The 19,278-nt window shown below is 26.3% G+C and overlaps 1 protein-coding gene across 1 annotated transcript; it reads left to right on the top strand.

Moving 5' to 3' along the window:
* Window positions 1-5,456: 5,456 nt before the first annotated feature.
* Window positions 5,457-18,437, top strand: LOC114126963 (uncharacterized). The gene is made up of 8 exons (XM_027991025.2): window positions 5,457-5,581; window positions 6,905-7,100; window positions 7,207-7,377; window positions 7,444-7,602; window positions 7,667-7,734; window positions 16,109-16,280; window positions 16,842-16,968; window positions 18,228-18,437. Exons 1-8 carry the CDS (start codon window positions 5,528-5,530, stop codon window positions 18,346-18,348), a joined length of 1,068 nt encoding a protein of 355 aa, XP_027846826.1. The 5' UTR covers window positions 5,457-5,527; the 3' UTR covers window positions 18,349-18,437.
* The last annotated feature ends 841 nt before the right edge of the window (window positions 18,438-19,278 follow it).

Below are 19,278 nucleotides of genomic sequence, written 5' to 3'. Positions count from 1 at the left end.
TTATTATTGTTTCTATAATAATGTATGTTATAATATATGTTAACAAAAAAAAAATAATAATAATATACGTCATTATTCTAAACTTAAAATTTAAATATTATCATAGTTTACATAGGCAATCAAATTTATAAACTTTTCAATATATTTTGCTATTATTATAATCACAAGCGTAGCTCAAGAACAAAGCTTTTTCTTCAGTTATGACAAATTTAAAATTTGTATATATTTTTAAAAAGAAATATTATCATCAATAAATGCATTATAATAACACACGCTTTGATCTTAATATGTCAAAAACATTTTATTTACCTACACAAAAAAAAGCTAAAAGGATACAAACTATTGAAAATATATTTTGACTATTAAAATGTAAGTATACCTAAAACATTTTTTTAATTATAAGTGAAAATTGAAATCATATTATGGAAAATAAAGTTAAATTATATTATTAAGCTGTAGTATGGCTAAAGGCTAATCGATAAATGACAAGTTTAAAACGAGGTATAGATAGATAATTAATAATTATTACAAGGAAAATTAATTCACTAAAGAAATACAGTCAAATGACCTGTTAAAAATGCCATAATATCATAATTGTATTATTAAAATGCATATTTTATGCGGTATTACATTTAAAAATGTTAACTTAATAGTGGTACAAACGATAAAATAAAAATGTGAATGAAAATGCTTTGGACCATTAGTCAAGAGTTCTCTAGGCTTGTACCATTTAAATTGAACATACTACAGAAGAGACTTAGAAAATTCAAATGATAAATCAATATATAATATTTCTAAGTAGCTCAATTGTCATAAGTTTTAATAACTAAATATTTGTTAAAACAATTTTCAATTTTAGAATAATTTCACCCGAAATTTTTGATTTAAGCTTTAACTATAACAACATAATAATATAGTTTTTAATATTTTATGTGATCATGTTAAAATATCATAAAAGTTATAATAATATATAATAATATAATATAGATAAAAAATCAATTACATACTATTATGTCTTTTATAATCTATATATATAATATATATATAGTTACACAACGTCCATTTTTAAACCAATGTATGATATTAACTTACAATTTACAAAATATAATACATAAAAGCTTTAACATTTTTATCAACACTCATGTCTAATAAATACTAATATGAAAATTAAGTGAAAATTTCAATTATGTAAAGTTATTAGTTTTTGAGTTGCACATAAAAAATAACGATTTTTTTCTCTGTTACTTTGAAAAGTACTGAAATTTATTTTTTATTTTTTACTTTTGATACTCAAAACTACTAATTACATAAAAATTTCTACCAAAATCCACCCCATTGTTGAAAATCAAAAATTTTTATAGCCTCAAAATGTGATGACAAATAGTATAAAAAGATTATTGTAAAATCAATATATTCATTTCTCCGCTAAGAATTTAAAATTAAATTTCGTTCTCATAATTAAGAGAAATATTATACCTGACTTTCAGAAAATCTATTACCAAAAAATACTATAAAAACTATAGCATATTTAAAATTTCTATATAAAAAATAAACGCTTTTATACAATTAAAAATAAATCATTTATACAACGATAAAAACATCATTTTTTCTAGTATTTTTATAATTTTTACTCTATACAAATTTGTCTATTATTTTGTAGTAGACTATTATTGTTAGTATTAAAATATATTTAGTAATACATTTTTTTATAGTATTTTGTATGTTTAATTTTGAACTTCTTGTAAGACTGGAAATATAATTCATAAAACTTTTAGAATACATAATATGTACCTATATTATACTCAGTAATTATAGTTCAAATAATTGTTATTGATTTTATGATATTATTAATCAAAATAATTCTATTTTTTAAGCAAATACTATAAAAACTATACGTAATTCTAACAAAAAATGTATTGAAATATAATTTGATTATTGCAATACAATAATTGTTATAATTATTATAAATAACTAGTTTTAAATATTTACCAGTGAATAAAATAAATGAATCACAATATTTACAAGTTTACAAACACTTAACACATCTGTTACTCAAAAGTTCTACATTCAATTTAAACAAAATATCCGGTAAATAGATCACTCACAAAACATTGTAACCAAGCTCATATTTTAACACTAGCTACTTCTAATGCTGTACTCGTAATTTCAATATATTATTGTCGTAACTAAATAACTCCAACTGTACAATGTAGTTTGTTTGAGGGTTAAAGTAGTAAAATATAATATTATATTGGAACATCAATTTTTGTTTACAAAAAGCATTGTTGACACACGGGAAAAGCCATTCGAGGCTGAATAAAACTATTTTCCTTGACCAGTTTAAAGGTCTGTGGATCCAATGTAATTACAGAATAGACTTTCAATGCATGTCCGATAAACAAAATCTCATGAATTATTCAACAAAACCGTGAGGCAATATTTACCTGCAACATCTCTCCTGTCCTTTTTTACAATCAGTGTAACTGAGGGTTTTTTCCAATTGCGGGTAAACATATGCTTGAATCATATTGAAATTCAACATTGACAAGTATAAGATAATCGTAAACCTTAAAACTAGATCTAGAAAAAATTGAAAGCTGAACTCAAAATATCAATATGGGTATACTCATGTCCATTTTCTTGCAAGATTGTATGATTTAAATTTAATTACTTTATTGTGATTAAAAAGAATTAAAACAAATTTGATTTAGTTGAAAAAATCAGTTAACGCATTTGTCGCATAATCTTGTGATATATTTTGATAAATTATTAAAATAAAGAAATACACTTTTTTATATAGTTTTAAATAATAAACAACTTTTTATTTAAAACAAAGCAATAACTTAATACAATTAGGTACTCTAAAAAGTCTATTTTATGTCATATACATATATCGTACATAAATAAATTAATCTTCCAATTAACCAACTTGACATGAGAAAAGTCACGGATAGTGTGCATGTAGACAAATTACTCTAAACTCTGATAGCATAAATCTCTTATAATAACTGTTTATAGTTGCATTAACCCACATTTGGAGATTTTAAAAATAACACAATAACAACTTTAAACACAAACTATTATCTTGTAGAATGACAATGAAGAATATTTTCACAATTTAACGTTTAATTAATGGTTCTAAAAACATAAATCAACGAAAATATGTCAGTAAAATTAAAAATAAATAAACTCCGCTCTACGATAAGGTTTATTATTAATTTTATGGCAACACGTATAGTTTATATTATTTAAATACCTTTATATAAGTGCTTTAAGAACTATTTTAAAATAAAATTAAAATAATATATTTATGCAAGAGCATTTGACATTTAAAATATATTATACTAACAAAACATCAACGTGACACTTGAATAAAAACTATAATAATATATAATTTCAGCTATTTATTTAAATTTAATTAAAGAAAAAATCGTATGAATTAAACTATTATTAACAATTTTTTACAGCAAAGTAATTTTTTAATAAAATTCGTGGCTATATAGCATATTCAAATTTAAGGAAATGTGCGTTTCGGACAAATCATCACGATAATTATTAAAATCATTAATAAAATTGCTGTAATATTTATAAGCATTTCACTCATGGTAATTTTTAAGAAAATGCCGCGAGACATAGAAGTAACAATAAGCTCCTGGGTATCAGTTGTTTTTATTGTATAATCAATATTAATTCAAGCTTATGTGGACTGTTTTGATAGAGACCTTGAGGAAGTTTCTGATATAAAATGGTTTTTGGTAGTTAAAAAAACATACTCACAGTAAACTAAACTGTCTTTCGCCATAGAATTTTATTTTTCATAGGTAAGTGAAATGGAAAGGAAAATATTATTAAGTGAATGGAAATCTAACACACCCTTATGAAACAAACCAAAAATCAATAGAAATGTAGTTTTTTAAAATAAATTAGTAATTGATTCGGATGTAAATTAATAAATTTATTATTTATGTTTAGTATGAATCTATAAATAAATAATACTAATTTTTTATGTCAAATTATAGTACCGAAGTAGACATATTAAAGCACTAAAGTTAAATTAGATCAGATAGTAATAGCTACGATATTATTTTAGATAAAGCCAAACTGTTAATATTAAAATATAGATCCCTCCAAAGAGAAATTCCAGAAGAAATTACGTACATTTAATAATATGACGAGATGCGTGAAATTATCAGAAAATATCGATCACTAATTTCCGCATTAAAACCATTCGTTATAACTGAATTCGTGATATTTACCTTGACTATTTTTAAAACAAGCACTCTATTCTGTAAAAAGTAAAGTAAGATTTTACCTTTATCCACTAATTGTACTTAGTGAATATGGATATATATTATATATAATATTATGACTAAAATTCACAATATTTTCAAACTTTAATGTTTGATTACAATTTAACGTTACTATTTTCAAACTTACAGTATAAGATTTTTCAGTATTTTTTTTCAGTATGAAATTACGGTTAGTGCTAAAATCCATCACACCACAAATCTCATAGCTTATAACCCAAATTACTCATTATAATAATCATTATCGGTTTCCAATTATTTATTTTAAGTGTTCATATTTTATTTAAAACACTTGTAACAGTTTTTTTTTTTTCAAATATTTTCTATTAATTAAATCAAATGTTTAGTTTGAGAAAACCTCAAATTTATAATAATTATTTATCTCCAAGGATTGGAAAAATACTCACGAAGATCCGGTAAGCATATATAACTATGTATAATCAGTTACTCAATGGTTACAAATAAATTTTATTTTCTATGTTATTTTTGTTGTTGTTGTTGTTGTTGTTGTACAAATTTATTATAAGTGTCATCGTTTACAAATTCCTATAGAATAAAAAAGCAACACTTCAACAAGTTTTAAGTCTACGCGTATATAATCGAAGGTTATTTGACTAAGGGATAACACTCAGATAAACGAAATAAATTGAACAAAAAAATAACAAAACAAAAATTTAATCAAAATGAAAATGAAATAAAAATTGCTTTTAAAGTAGTGGGAAACTTATATTATATACGCATACACACTTGGCAAGAAAAAACTCATGCAAAAACATAGTTTCCGGTGTACGAGAGTCATTAACAAGTGTAAGGTGTTTTTCACTCAAAAAGTTTTAACACTCCAACACATTTACGTGTGTCCCGACTGGGACTTTTTTCGCTCCATTTGACAAACATATACGACAACGTGTCCGTCTTTCATATTTTTCTTTCGTACAATCGTACCCATCACCGCCGTATGATAGCAGTCAATTATTGTGCTTCAAAATTTTATTATTTTTTATGTATAGATATAAATATTAATCATATACACAAAACTCGAAGTAAAAAAAAAACTGTCACTATGGAGACACCACCCGTCACAAGTACAAAGCAATGAAAAGAATAAAAAAGCAAATTATATTCTTTAGAACTGTTTGAGTAGTAATGAAAGTTTTGTTCGGTTTTGACGATAGTGTTGTGTTTCTTCTATTATAAAAACTAACATCGACTTTTACCAAATGGAAAGCCGAAAAACATCAGTGAGAACTGACGAAATTGAAGCGTTTGATGAGGTGGGCAATTATTATAATAACTTACCATCTACTTACCATATTATTAACAAAAAGAGGATTTAAAAACTCTTTCAAACGTACAACATAGAAAATATAAGTTCAGTAGCATTAAATTTACGTTATTAGATTTAATATTAAAAGTAAAATGTCTTATTATCAAATTTGAAGGTAAGAATATTATCTAAATTCTGAGTATCTCGAAAGTTTTATTGATACTTTCATTTTGAAATGTATTATTAAAATTGTATTTAATTTATATTTAAAAATTGTATAGCTCACTTTAAAATTAATATATAAATAAATGCTTACGAGAGTCGATAGATAATATTTTTACTTTTAAATATTCAATGCTTCAGTTATTTTAGAACAAATAAAATATATGTATAACCAATAAACAATAAAATATTTTAATCATCTTAGTTAGATAGTTATTGAAAGTTTAATAATTTATTCAAACTAACGATAAATTTACACATTGAACCAGTTCATCAATTTAATCTTTATACGATGATGAAAATAATAATCATCATTATTTATAGAAATTTACATCAACCTAAAATATTTAAATAAATGCAATCATTTATTCCGATGTAATTAAAACTAATAAACCCTTATTCTCGCTTTCGTATATCATGACTTATATTATAAATCAGAGATGGGCAACTTTAAGTTACTAAAGGGCCAATTTTTAGTAAACTAAAATCTAGCAGGCCAGAGCATAGAAAACAAAAAAAAGGTCATTCAAAATATACATTTATTTTGTTAAATCATTCTCCTGTGAGGTGTTAAAATTTCGATTTTCATCATCAATTTTACGATATTTTACGGAAATTATTGTACTACAAAAACACGAAAACAATAAATTCAACAACAAGCTATACGTATATACGTATACACACAAGTGTATATTATACTGTATTATAACATTTAGATATTTAACGATGTTCACCAGATGTATACCAGATAACAATAATTATTATATCAATAAGATAAACTGTATAACCACATATAGATTATAGAATATATTATAGTATAGACGATAAACTTTAAAATTGTATGATATAATTTAGAAATGTAGAACAGACCAGATTAAAAAAAAATCTCGCGACCTCCAGTAGTTGCCCACCCCTGTTATAAATTATATTGTATCAATACATTGACATATTATTCACTAATATATATATATAGATTATTATTAAATAGGTAGTTTATTAAATATTATAAAAATGCATTAGACAATGTTTAAAGAACTTAACGTTTCAATTCACTGATCTCGTGTTTAAAGCTCTTGATTCTTAATATGTATTAATTGTTAATTTTTAGTTACAACCAGAAGACGACTTCTTAACGTCTTCGAAACACCATCAAACTCATCGATTACGAATATGGGAAGGTCAAAATATTCACGAAGATCCGAAGAATGCTGAATCGTATGAAATCGAAAAACGGAAAGTAATTATTACTGTTAACAACTTCGTTACAAAATTGTACATTGAGAGTCAACGGTTCAAAAACTATGGTTTGAAATGATAATTTATTTTTTATATGATGAAACACTCAATTTAAAATCAATACTATACATCATTATATACATAGACATTATTAACAAACGTATTATTTATTAGACAATCTGACCGAAGAAAAGTATGAGGAAATGGATGATTTAATGGACCAAGTAGAAATAGCTCATGATTTAATTACCAGGCTCAGACAATTGCTAACGATGGAGAAAACTGACTCAGTAATGGACCATTCGATAAACAGAACAAGATTTTTTAAAATGGACGACGACTGTAGTAAGCATTTTATTTATATTTACATTAGTATGTAGTTAGGTACACTTATTTATGTAAATTTTTTAGAAACACAAAATGAAGAGCGAGAAAATATTCGACAAAAAACGTTGGTCGAGAAAAGAAGAAAAGTCCAATTATTTAGTGAAACCATAGACTCCATCATCGAACGATATAATTCAGTGGTTGAAACGATAAATGCCCCAAATGATTACAAGTTTTTAGACGGTATTAAAATATTAAAACGCTTAGTTATTTTTTTTTTTATTATTCATAACATTTATGTTGTCAGAGTTGAAAACGAATACAATACCTTTGGAATTGAAAAAACACATAACAAAAAAGAAAAGAGATACGAAGGTAAGAATGTAACAATGAATTGTTCGAGTAAAAACTTGTAATCAAATTTATGAAAACCTTTACGGACTTGACAATTTTTAAACTCTAAAAACATGGCTGTATGTAACTTCATTTAACTTTATATGAAAAGTCAAACATGATGTGTCTTGACTTTAAAACATCATGGATTCAGTACTATTGTCAATAATTATGTAATATTAAGCTTTTATGATTTTTCTTTAAATGCCAAGTTTTTGATTTGAATTCACAAAATTGAAGTTGAATAAAACGTATTCATAATAATGATCTAGAATGATATTTAATTACGAAATAATGAATATTAGTGTATATATTAACATAGGAAGAAAAACATATTATTATATTTTGTTTTAATTTGATTTTAATTACTCTGTTATCGGAGTTATTTTGTTTTTAAACAACAATTTTGTATGATACTTTGAATCTTAAGTAGGTATACAATTTCATAAAATAGTGAATACAATAATGTAAGTATAATGTATCTACTAATGTTATTTTGGTTTTATTCGTCCCATTACATATTAACTATTCTGTGAAGAAGCTTATCATTTTGACTTTTGATTACTCATTGTTACACTTTTGGTAAAAAAGTGTGTACACGACTAACGTAGCTAACAAATTATGAAAGTACTTAAAAATAAATTTATCTCTTGATTCGTATTGTGGACAAATTTGGATACAGTTTAGTGTATACTATGTTTTTGGTTATTTCAATACTTTCATAAACTTTTTGGAAAATAAAATATAACAGAATTTTAGATTAAAAGTTTAGGAAAATCTCACAAGCTATTGAAGTCAGTTTAACGTGTTACTAATTTAGTGCATATTATAAACTTCCCTAAATACATATTTTATATGTATATAAATATATAGTATAAAATCCATTTAAAATCCTATAGAACCGTATGGAAAGTTTAAAACACTACACTAGTATAAAAAATACGACAAATGGAGTTTAAAACGCGTATTGTCGATTGCGTTTTTATTTCAAATATTAACCAAGAAACTCGAATAAAACAATTTGTTTAGAACATAAATATCTATTATTATATTAAATATACCAAAGAAAATATTATTATTCGAAAGAATATTAATCACCGCATGCAAAGTTTTAATATAAATCCATTCAAATTTAACTTTAATCCCAGCAACAGATTGCAATACGACGTGATATTTACTATACAGTCTTATAAACTTTCTAATGGGTTAGAACAAATTATAGCGTTTAAAACCAAAACCAATGATCGTATTACAAATTCATTCAAACCTACAGTTTAAGCACTCAAATGGAATATTAATAATATACTTTTTATTATACAAATAAAAAATAAAACTAAATGGATAATTTATTATACCGCGACAAATGATCTGAAATGTCCGTTTCGTATTTAAATTTATTAAATGGTTTACGTTTAAAAAGTTAATTAGATGAATGAGGAACATTAAAAAAAAACTTGAACGTAATTGATCATTTTATACAGTTACATTTTCAGTTTCCAAAATTGTATTGTGTTAAAATAAAGGTCCATTGCTACATTATATATAATGAAGATTGTTGTTTTTACAAATTACAATTATATTAGATTAATATATAAGAATGAATTGAAAACCGTATTCCAAATTCCATCAATATAATATAGAAGAATTATTCATTCAGTGAATCACGTCGGTTTTTTACATAATATAATGTGTACAAATCATGTCAACAACACATTCACTTATTAATTATTCGATACTTATCAACAGACTTTGAAATTAAAAATTAAAAAAAAATTATTAAAAACCGTACAATCGTTAGAATATTAACCACCGTATGTTTCTTTAAAAAAAAAAAAAAACAGTGCAAAACAAGTGCCAAAACTCAATACGTATGGTCGTTCATTATTTATTATAAATGCGATTCGTGAAAAATGCATGTATAATATCGAAGTAGGATTACATTTTTATCGGAACAAGATCGGAATAAAATCCGACACAATATCCCTATTCGAATACAGCGGCGATATTCAGATACATCAACCCGCGGCGCATTCGTAAAGAAATAGAGCGGCAGAGAATGGGAAATGTTAAAAAAAAAATCATTCGTTTTTAATATTCTTTCTTTTTTATTATTATTCACACAGAAAATCCACCTGAAAGGATTCCGTACAGTGTTGAAAAAAAATTTCTAAAACATACCGACCATCAATCAACCCGAGACCAATATAATATACACCTGCATTTGTAACTCGCAAGCATATGTGTTGATATATTATGTATAAATCATATAATATATTATGGTTGCTCTCGACTATGAGAAACGTAGGTGTCGAATAATACTTTATTGTAATAATATTATTAATAAACATATACGCAGAAGCCGCATAAAACTAGGTATCTGTTTATATTATATTTGGGTGATTTTTTTTTTATCAAACAACACTCATAAACTCTTAAACTATTAACATTTTTGAAATTTGAAGAAAAAAAATACTTTTTACAATTTATTACGGTTATGTATTTTTTAAATCTTATACATTTTCTAATAACGGCATTAATTTTTGATTTCAAAGTAAAAATATTTGGAGTACTTGAATACATAAAAATCGAATTTTGTGAAAGTATTTTATAATTTATAAGTATTTAAAGTTTTGATGAAAGGAGTAAAGTGACACAGCTAAATGCCTAAGGGTATCCCGCGACATTTTGGTCCACCACACCGCTCATCTAAACTTAAAATACTTATAACTAATTAACTACTCGTTCGAAATTTGAATTTTGTACATTGAAAAATTCTCAATAATATTTTGCTTTTGAATAAAAAATTAAAAATATATTTAGTCTTCTAATTATGTAAAAATTGTTTTTTCGATAAAAGAATCGTCGGATATAATATAATAAACCGGAGTTCGAGACGGTCTTATAATAAGCCCCTTATTAACTGTAAGTACAAGGCTTGTTGTTTCGAAACCCAAACCATACGCGTGTATCGCTATAATAATCATCGTGTAAGGTACTTACAACACCGTGTTACAGACTTACAAAGCTAACAAACTATTACCAATAATAATAATAATAATAATAATATTGTTATTATATGCCTACCTTCCCAGTTTCCGGAAACATTCATAACCAAATAACCTGTATTGTCGAGATCGAGAGCAATTCATTAAATTGACGTTTAAACGGTTAAATTAATAATTTTTAAACATTGTGTTTATGTACATTTTGCGTAATAATTTAACATACGTCTACTATTGTGTTGTTGGGTTGTACAGTTACTGTTGACAAAGGGTGTCTTGATGGGTGGGTGAATAATTCTCAAGACCCTCAAAACAACACTTTACGTTTAAAAACAATACCTAAAAAATCTTATTCGCGTTTAACGAGTATTATTATTTTATAATCTATAATATTAGAACGATTTGTTATATTAAAATTAATTACGAATTTAATCATCCAGGAAATAAAAGCGGTTTATTTAATTAATAATATTATTCAATATAAATAAAAAAATTGATCATGCTTTTCATTTATTTCCACAACAAATAATATATTATAGAAATATTACGTTTGATTATAATATATATATATACAACCGTAATTTATATGTTTTTTATATTATTGTTTATTTAAAAAAAATGTAAGCTTTCCCTAATATTTGACTAAATCTTACCCATAGTTCCGTAGTTATTATCAAACTATCCTCTGTCGCGCACAAATCCCCACAACTATTCATAATAACAAAACCTCTTCTGTGGATAAACTATATCGTAAATGCAGTTCTTCCCCTCCCATGTCAATATCGCCAATACAGTTTGCTATAAACTACGAATTACGATAATATTATGCATTATTAAGATTATTTCTATATAATATTGAGAAATATTCATAAATATATATATAGAATCCGGGTGACCGTTTTCAGAATCTGTAAAAAGCCTCAATCGTTGTATTTTCACAATATCTTAATATTCTTTCTTATCATCCTATTCGTTCTCTGGTTTGTGTAGTTGTTGTGACCTATAATTTGCATATCCTGCAAACAATAACAAAATCGGAACAAGTCAGAATTATTGGAAAATTCGTGTTAAGGTCATACAGTGTTTTCGGCTTAAAATTACATCATGTGAACATAAGTAATATTACTTATTAACATAATATATTAAGAAAAAATAATACATTTTAAGATAAATTAAAGAAAAAAGTTAAGTTCATACTTTATAATATGCACCCACACCCAGTAGTCAGAACCTATCATTCAATATTATCATTGTATCGTTATACCAGACCATGTTTTAGAATTTTACTTTAAATTGAATAAGAATAATATAATTTATTACATTCATTTTATTTTTAACTGAAATATTAATCAATGGCAATAGATTTGATATTATTTCTTAACAGTGAGTGATTTCATACATTTATTTATGGTGCGCCAATGTGGCCAATATTATAATATTAAAACGGGGATTTGTTCCAAGTTGTGTTCCATGAGCCAAGGCCCCAGGAGATCTTAATCCGGATTTTGGTCGGAGTCCTCTATTTTCACACAAACTATTACCGTTTATGAAATAAAACGTTTATAAAATTATTCACGCCAGTTCCGATGACGTTATTACAATATTTTCCCTTGCTAAAACTCGCAGGACGATATCAATACTACAAAATTTTCGGTATTCGTTAGTAGTGTGTGTATTATTATTTAGTCCTGCGTCCCGCGTTTCGTCGTGCGACCTTTGTTAATTCACCGAAAACGATTACCCATGTAAGTCTTTTAACTAAAAACCTCATTTCATTGAAATACATCGAACTCGAACGAATTATTCATCAAAAATTGATTGCTGACAAATCCATTGCATAAGACAATACGTCCGAAGTCTTAAAATTTAAGCTACACATTTTCTGTTCGATTCGTTCGCGAAAACTCAACATTCGACATGGGTAAATGAATATTCAAATGATTTTAACCGTGTTGCTGATTGAAAAACATAACCCTATGAATTAAAATGCCACAACCACCACAAACTGACGTTGATTAAAACCAGTCGTCTATCGTCGACGGCAAGTCACGTGAAACCCGTACCTATATATTATCACGAACATTATTATAGAATATATACTTCACTAACAAAAAAATGTGAGTCCCATACACGACGACTGCAAACAGTGCAAACGATAATAATAATGTTTATGATATTAATATAATATATAAATCATAATTAACAGCGGTGGTGGGGTGTAATCGCAGTGGCTACCGACTTGGATACGACATACGTCACGAACATGATATTTTATAGAATATAGGCGCTCATCGTAATAATGACTGTTGCGGCGACAGTGATAAACACGCGCTGGGATGTATACAAATAGCAATTATTATACACGACCAAACAATAACAATAATAATAATTATAGTAGTAATAGTGATAGAAGCAGTGGCGGTTTTAGGGGGGCGGGCAATAGGTGGACTAAAAATATGAATAAGCATTGAGCAAATAGTTTACTAAAAATCGTTTTGGCGATAATTTCATTGCAAAACTGTTTGAAGGCGCTCGTTCTTTACTGGTTTACTCTTTGGCTTACTCTGATATGCCGTATCGGGTGGTATCCATAGATATTAAAGAAATAAATTCTTAAATATCTATGGTAGACAATGTATCAGGAACTTTATCGACTTTTACGACATTTTATCCGTGGTATCAGACAGTGTATGAGAAAACTGGTAAACAGTCGGAAAACCGATTTCTTTCGTTATCTCTGCGAAAACACGAGTATGATTTTAGAAATAATTGTTGTTATAATTAGTTTTTTTTTTTTTTGATACCTACCTATATTTTTATGTTAAACCATTGTAGTATAAACTTTTTAGAACTTATGATTACTTCTCATGTATCAAGCAATAGGAAAAAATAAATGGGATATGTATGCAAATTATAAGTATATATTATGCAAAATATTTTCGCCGCCCCCCTTGTAGCTTTTCAAGAACCACCACTGGATTGGAGAAGGGTAAAATTGTTCAATAATAATAATAACGTTTATTCAAATGAATAAAAACGGGCAAGTGCCCAATAGTTGACACAGTGCAATGATATTCAATGACTTGTCATATTGAATTATTAAAAACCCTGATTTCTGGTATCACATAAATTTATTGAAAATACAACATATACAACGAAAAAATAAGATAATGTTTGTATGGGATATATAATTTGTTCCGGACCGCGGGGCTGGCTTGAACAAGCAAGCCGCAACGGGCGATGTCGGGCCTTTAGAGACGCGACATAAAAAATATAAAAATTAGGGAACCTAATATTTAAATTTAATATTTATACAATATAACTGGAAAACGGGTTATGCACACTTTTCCACAGTCTTAGGCAAGTCGTGTAAAGATATACGTTTTTACAGTGAAACCTGAGTAGGCTAACTGCAGTGGGATTGAACTAATGGTCCTAAAAAGAACCGTTTTTGTCAGTCGCGATGGTAGATCGACCGTGCGTGCAGAACCACGTGTAAGAGCCGCTGGTATTGCACGCCAAGTGAAAGGTTATGTTATATTCGTCGACGGCCGCCTCAATTCTCATTAGATCATATTATTATACAGTATTATAAATTTTTAATTGGTACCTATAAAAAAAAAATATGAAACATTCTAACATTTAACCCTAGAACACACTCTTCACGGTCAAAAAGACCAAGCATTTAGAATTTTGTTCATTGCTTCAAAAATATGAAATATTTATCTAAACTAACCTAGATACCTTTTAATCAGGTGATAAACTAAAATTAGATACAACTCCCAATTGAATACAATTTGATGTCTGTACTATAGAAGGGTTCAAAGTTCATTATCTATTGAAAAAACTGCCTAAAAGACTGTGTGCGTGATATACTATGATATAACCTTATGTGTAATAAGTAATAACACTTATATGAAAGTTTAATTTGTTTAAATTAAGTATCAATAAAATCATTTGACAATTTTTATTTATTTAAATACAATACAATAATGATTATTTCAATTCATCAATTTTAAAATTAATACTAATAACAAAAATACTAACTAAACATAGAAATCAAAATAAGAAATTATTTAGTTATTGTATTCATTATTTATTTAAAAAAAAACACAACTAGTGATACACTATATGGATTTATTAAAAATTATGTATAAATTATAAATTAAAAATGCTATTCAATTTAATTACCTCGTTTGATGAACAATATTACTTCTTTATAGTTGTATTCTATAGGCATAGGAATTGATATTGGGAGTGAATAATCATTACCGCTATCACACAGTAAATTTTGATCAATTTCAAATCCAAAAGACAGGCGAACAATAACAAAGATATTTTTTTTCTCTCAAAATGACAAATTTCTCTATTGTAGCATACAGATAATTGCTCTAAATATAGTTCTTACGCACGAGCGTGAACAAACTAAGGTACATCTTCGGTGTGTATTGTGTAGACTATGCACACAATACCTATATTATCCTCTCACAAGAATTACGATTACTCTACACTATACGATATTATTATATTGTTATAAGTTATAACACACACACTCGCACTCTTTCTTCTTTGAAGAAGAAATTCGAAGAAATAAAAACCATCGTTGCGTATTATATTGGCGGAGGAATTTCGAATTTAGGCACCTAATTACCATTAAATTTAATAGCATATAAAGCGTAGTACGCATGATCAGAGCAATAAGCAATTTTGTCATTTGAACATATTATTTTGTATGGTACTCGATCGAGAAAACTTGAATGATCTCCTACTTCATCTGTCTAAAACTGTATTTAACTAAAATGTAAAATAAACGATGGTTAAAAAAAATTATAATCACAGAATATAATATTGGATAATAAATAAATAGGCATTGCTTTTAAACATGTAAGGATAACCATTACAGAGAAAAGAAAAATATTATAACTAATTTTCTGAATATTACGTACACATTTGTATACAATTATTAATGATTAATAGTTATATTATAATATTCTTGTAATAATTAAATATATATATATATATATATATATATATAGAGAGAGAGAGAGGTACATAAAAAATAGCTTTTGTGCTATCTGAAACAAAGAGTGCCTTATATTAAATGGATCACTCTGTATATGAATATTGTTACTAGATTATAGAGACGAGAAATTTCGAGGAGAAACTCAATCGGATAACTGCATTTAGAACGCGGTTCGAATAAGGTCGGCATAATGCACTGTTTGCAACGCCGGTTGAAAATCCGATGACGACTCACATCGATATTGCTATTATTATATTATATTCGTATAAAACAATTTAACCGTTTCGACGGTTCACTGAAATATTATAATGTGTACTGTTGTCGGTTGCAGAATAAAGGCCACGGCAATAAAGAAGCTAGTTCCATACTCTGGTCGCCTTTTGACATATTGAATGACAGAATCGTCGACTCAGATGTTAAACCCACTTACCGTATTATTGGCACCGATGTCGTCAGCTACAAAACTATATACAACTATTCTTGCACCCTGTATGGACTCTATGGTAGGTACAAGACACGTGACGTATATGACAGATTTTTGAATAATGACAGCATTATTTTTTTTTCAATTTATTTAAATCAACTAGGTCAAAAAAAAGTTCAAATTTATCGTTTTACAGACAATACGATTTATGAGTGTTCTATTTTTTCTATTTATCTCATCTATTCTTTTCTTTTCTTTTTTTTTTTTTTAATCATCTTGCCTTATAAATTTTTCGTAAAAACTAAAAACAACTCGTGTTTTAATTTTAAATGTTATACAAACGAACGAATACAAATTAACTTTCGACGTACAAATTAGATATTTTCATGTTTCATCCATCATTCTATAGTTTAAACAATGTTTCTAGTTTATACAAATACCTTAAAATGCACTTCTTTTAATTATTTTTCTAAGCTGTTATATTTAATAATCAGCTGACACCGTATAAATTAATAATAGAAAAAAAAATACTTTACTAAATTAAACCAACCTAGATTTTATAGAGGAAATTAATAAAAACGCACTAAGTATTATAATATAACATATTTAATTTAAAAATTCTGGTACAACTTATTTTTAGCTGAAGGCAAAGGTTCGAAAAAAGAAAAAGCCAAAGAAAATGCGGCTACAGAAATGATACGTCAAATACTAAATGAACAAAATGCTAAAACGCTGTCAAATCATTTTAAACCATTCAATGAACAAGAGTAAGTAATCGAAATAGTCAGTTAATAGTAATTATGTATATACATAGACGCATCGCATATTTCATTAATCATTGTTCAATATTTTATTATATTTTATAGTAGACAATTGTTTATTATAAAATATAAAATATAAATATATTTAATTAAGTATAAAATTAGTTTTACACAAGTGAATATAAAAATGTACACTCCTTTTTACAATAATAATTATCGAACTAAATTTAAACAAGTAATACTAAATCATCAATATATTTTTTTTATTTTAAATTATTAAATGCACTCATTTTGAGTTTAAATATTTAATAAAAAATACACGTGACGAAATTATTTATGAAGTAAAAACAGCAACAAATATATGTATTAGTTTGTAATTTGTTAGTATATTTAATAAATCAAAACATATACCACGAAATTGTAATTATTATAGTGCTACTTATGTGAATTAATATTATTGATCAACGCAGAATTTTTATTTAAAATATTGTAATTAGTAATTAGGTTACTAACAATTCTATAATTATCTTAATGTACCTAAGCTGGTCAATTGCATATCAATAGATTCTCCAGGAACTCACAGTTTTGGTACTTAAGGAATTTTCAAAAGGATCACATACACACATAGTTACATTGATTACCTACTCTGATAGTTAATGATTATATATTATATAAGGATATCTTTAGAGGATACCAACCCGCCCGTAATTTTATTTATCCGTGAAAATAGTATTGCATAGGTCGTAGGACAAACTTACGAAAATAGTATGCACAGTAGTATTCATGTATATTTCACAACACGTTTTTTATAAAACTTTATCTGTATTCTGTATACTATTTATGTTGAGTAGGAACCTCAATGACCAATCATCAAAAATTGAATGGCTTTTCTACGTTTTTAACAGTAACTGATGGTTGACTTGACAAACAAATAGTTGTTAAGAATTTGGGATTCCTTCTTAATGTAAATAAATCATATAAAATAATAATATAATAATATATTGTACTGTTTATATAACTAAGATAATCCAAATAATTCATTCGTAGAGATTCGTTTTTTTTTTCATTTATTTATCAGAAATTTGTAAATATTCATATCAAAACAATAAGAACACTGCAACACATCAGATAAAGTATTATAGTTAATATCTATCACGTAATATGTTCTGTGGTAATATCAATAACTGTTTAATTATTTTAGTATTTGTAAGACTCTTAGCGATAATATATTACTAACAAAATAATTATCTATGAAACTTTTTTAGAATGAATGACTTACAAACTTTGTTCAAAACTAAACAAAATTATACAGAATTCTTAGAAGAAACGGCTAAGGAAGACATTCCATTACCATTAGTTATTAAATCTAAAATAAGGCATACCTAGCGAAATAAGATATAAATCGATTTAATAAAAATATAAATTTTTATTACTAATTTAGTATTTTAAATATTATTAATCTTACAAATCTTAGTTATAACAATTTAAAACAAATAATGATAAAATTAATTTAAATAGTATACTTATTATTTATAGATAATACTTATAGATACTAGATAGTGTATGTTTATTTTAATTTGGTTAGATACTTAAGTAAGAAACTATTATGATTATTATTACTATAACCAAAATAAATAATTATTACAACTCGAACAATATGATAATTTCATAAGAATAAAATATATATATATTATAACGTAACATATTTTTAGATAAATATAGAACATTATACTACTATAGCTGAAAAGTTTTTTTTTTCGTGATATCTATACTCCGCGCAAAGCTGAAACTCTAGATACGTTATGTATTAATAATTGGATTACATTTACACATAAAAAAAAAAAAAAACAAAAACAAAAATAACAAAAAGTAAACGGAAAATATTTAAACAAAATAATAAGTTATTGTGTAATACCTACCAATGTACGTATAAATACTCACGTAACTTACGAGTGATCAACAGTAGCTATAGTACAATTGTGAAAAAAGAACGTGCACGCGAAATGCTCATCCAACGAATATAATACAAACTACCCTATCTCACTGCAGCATAAATGTCCTTCCATTTATTATACAGACATCGTGTTACTCGGACATCGGACTTGAGGTATGTGTGTGTTAGCGCTATAAGTTTATAACATTCATTTTACCCTCTTACAGCATAGAACTCGGTCAAGCGTGTGATTGGCTGACAGACGTGGCATTTATCGATACCGCGTAAGTGGGATTAATTCATTTAACTTCACTCCTTCACTTTCACGAATTATATATATATTATGTTCTTTGTGTTCTTTGTACGTGTATATTTTCTCACTA

This window comes from Aphis gossypii, chromosome 2, assembly GCF_020184175.1.
Source record: "Aphis gossypii isolate Hap1 chromosome 2, ASM2018417v2, whole genome shotgun sequence".
NCBI classification, from domain to species: Eukaryota; Metazoa; Arthropoda; class Insecta; order Hemiptera; family Aphididae; genus Aphis; species Aphis gossypii.
Note: the sequence above shows the minus strand (reverse complement) of the source record. Positions and strands in the feature narration are given on the sequence as shown.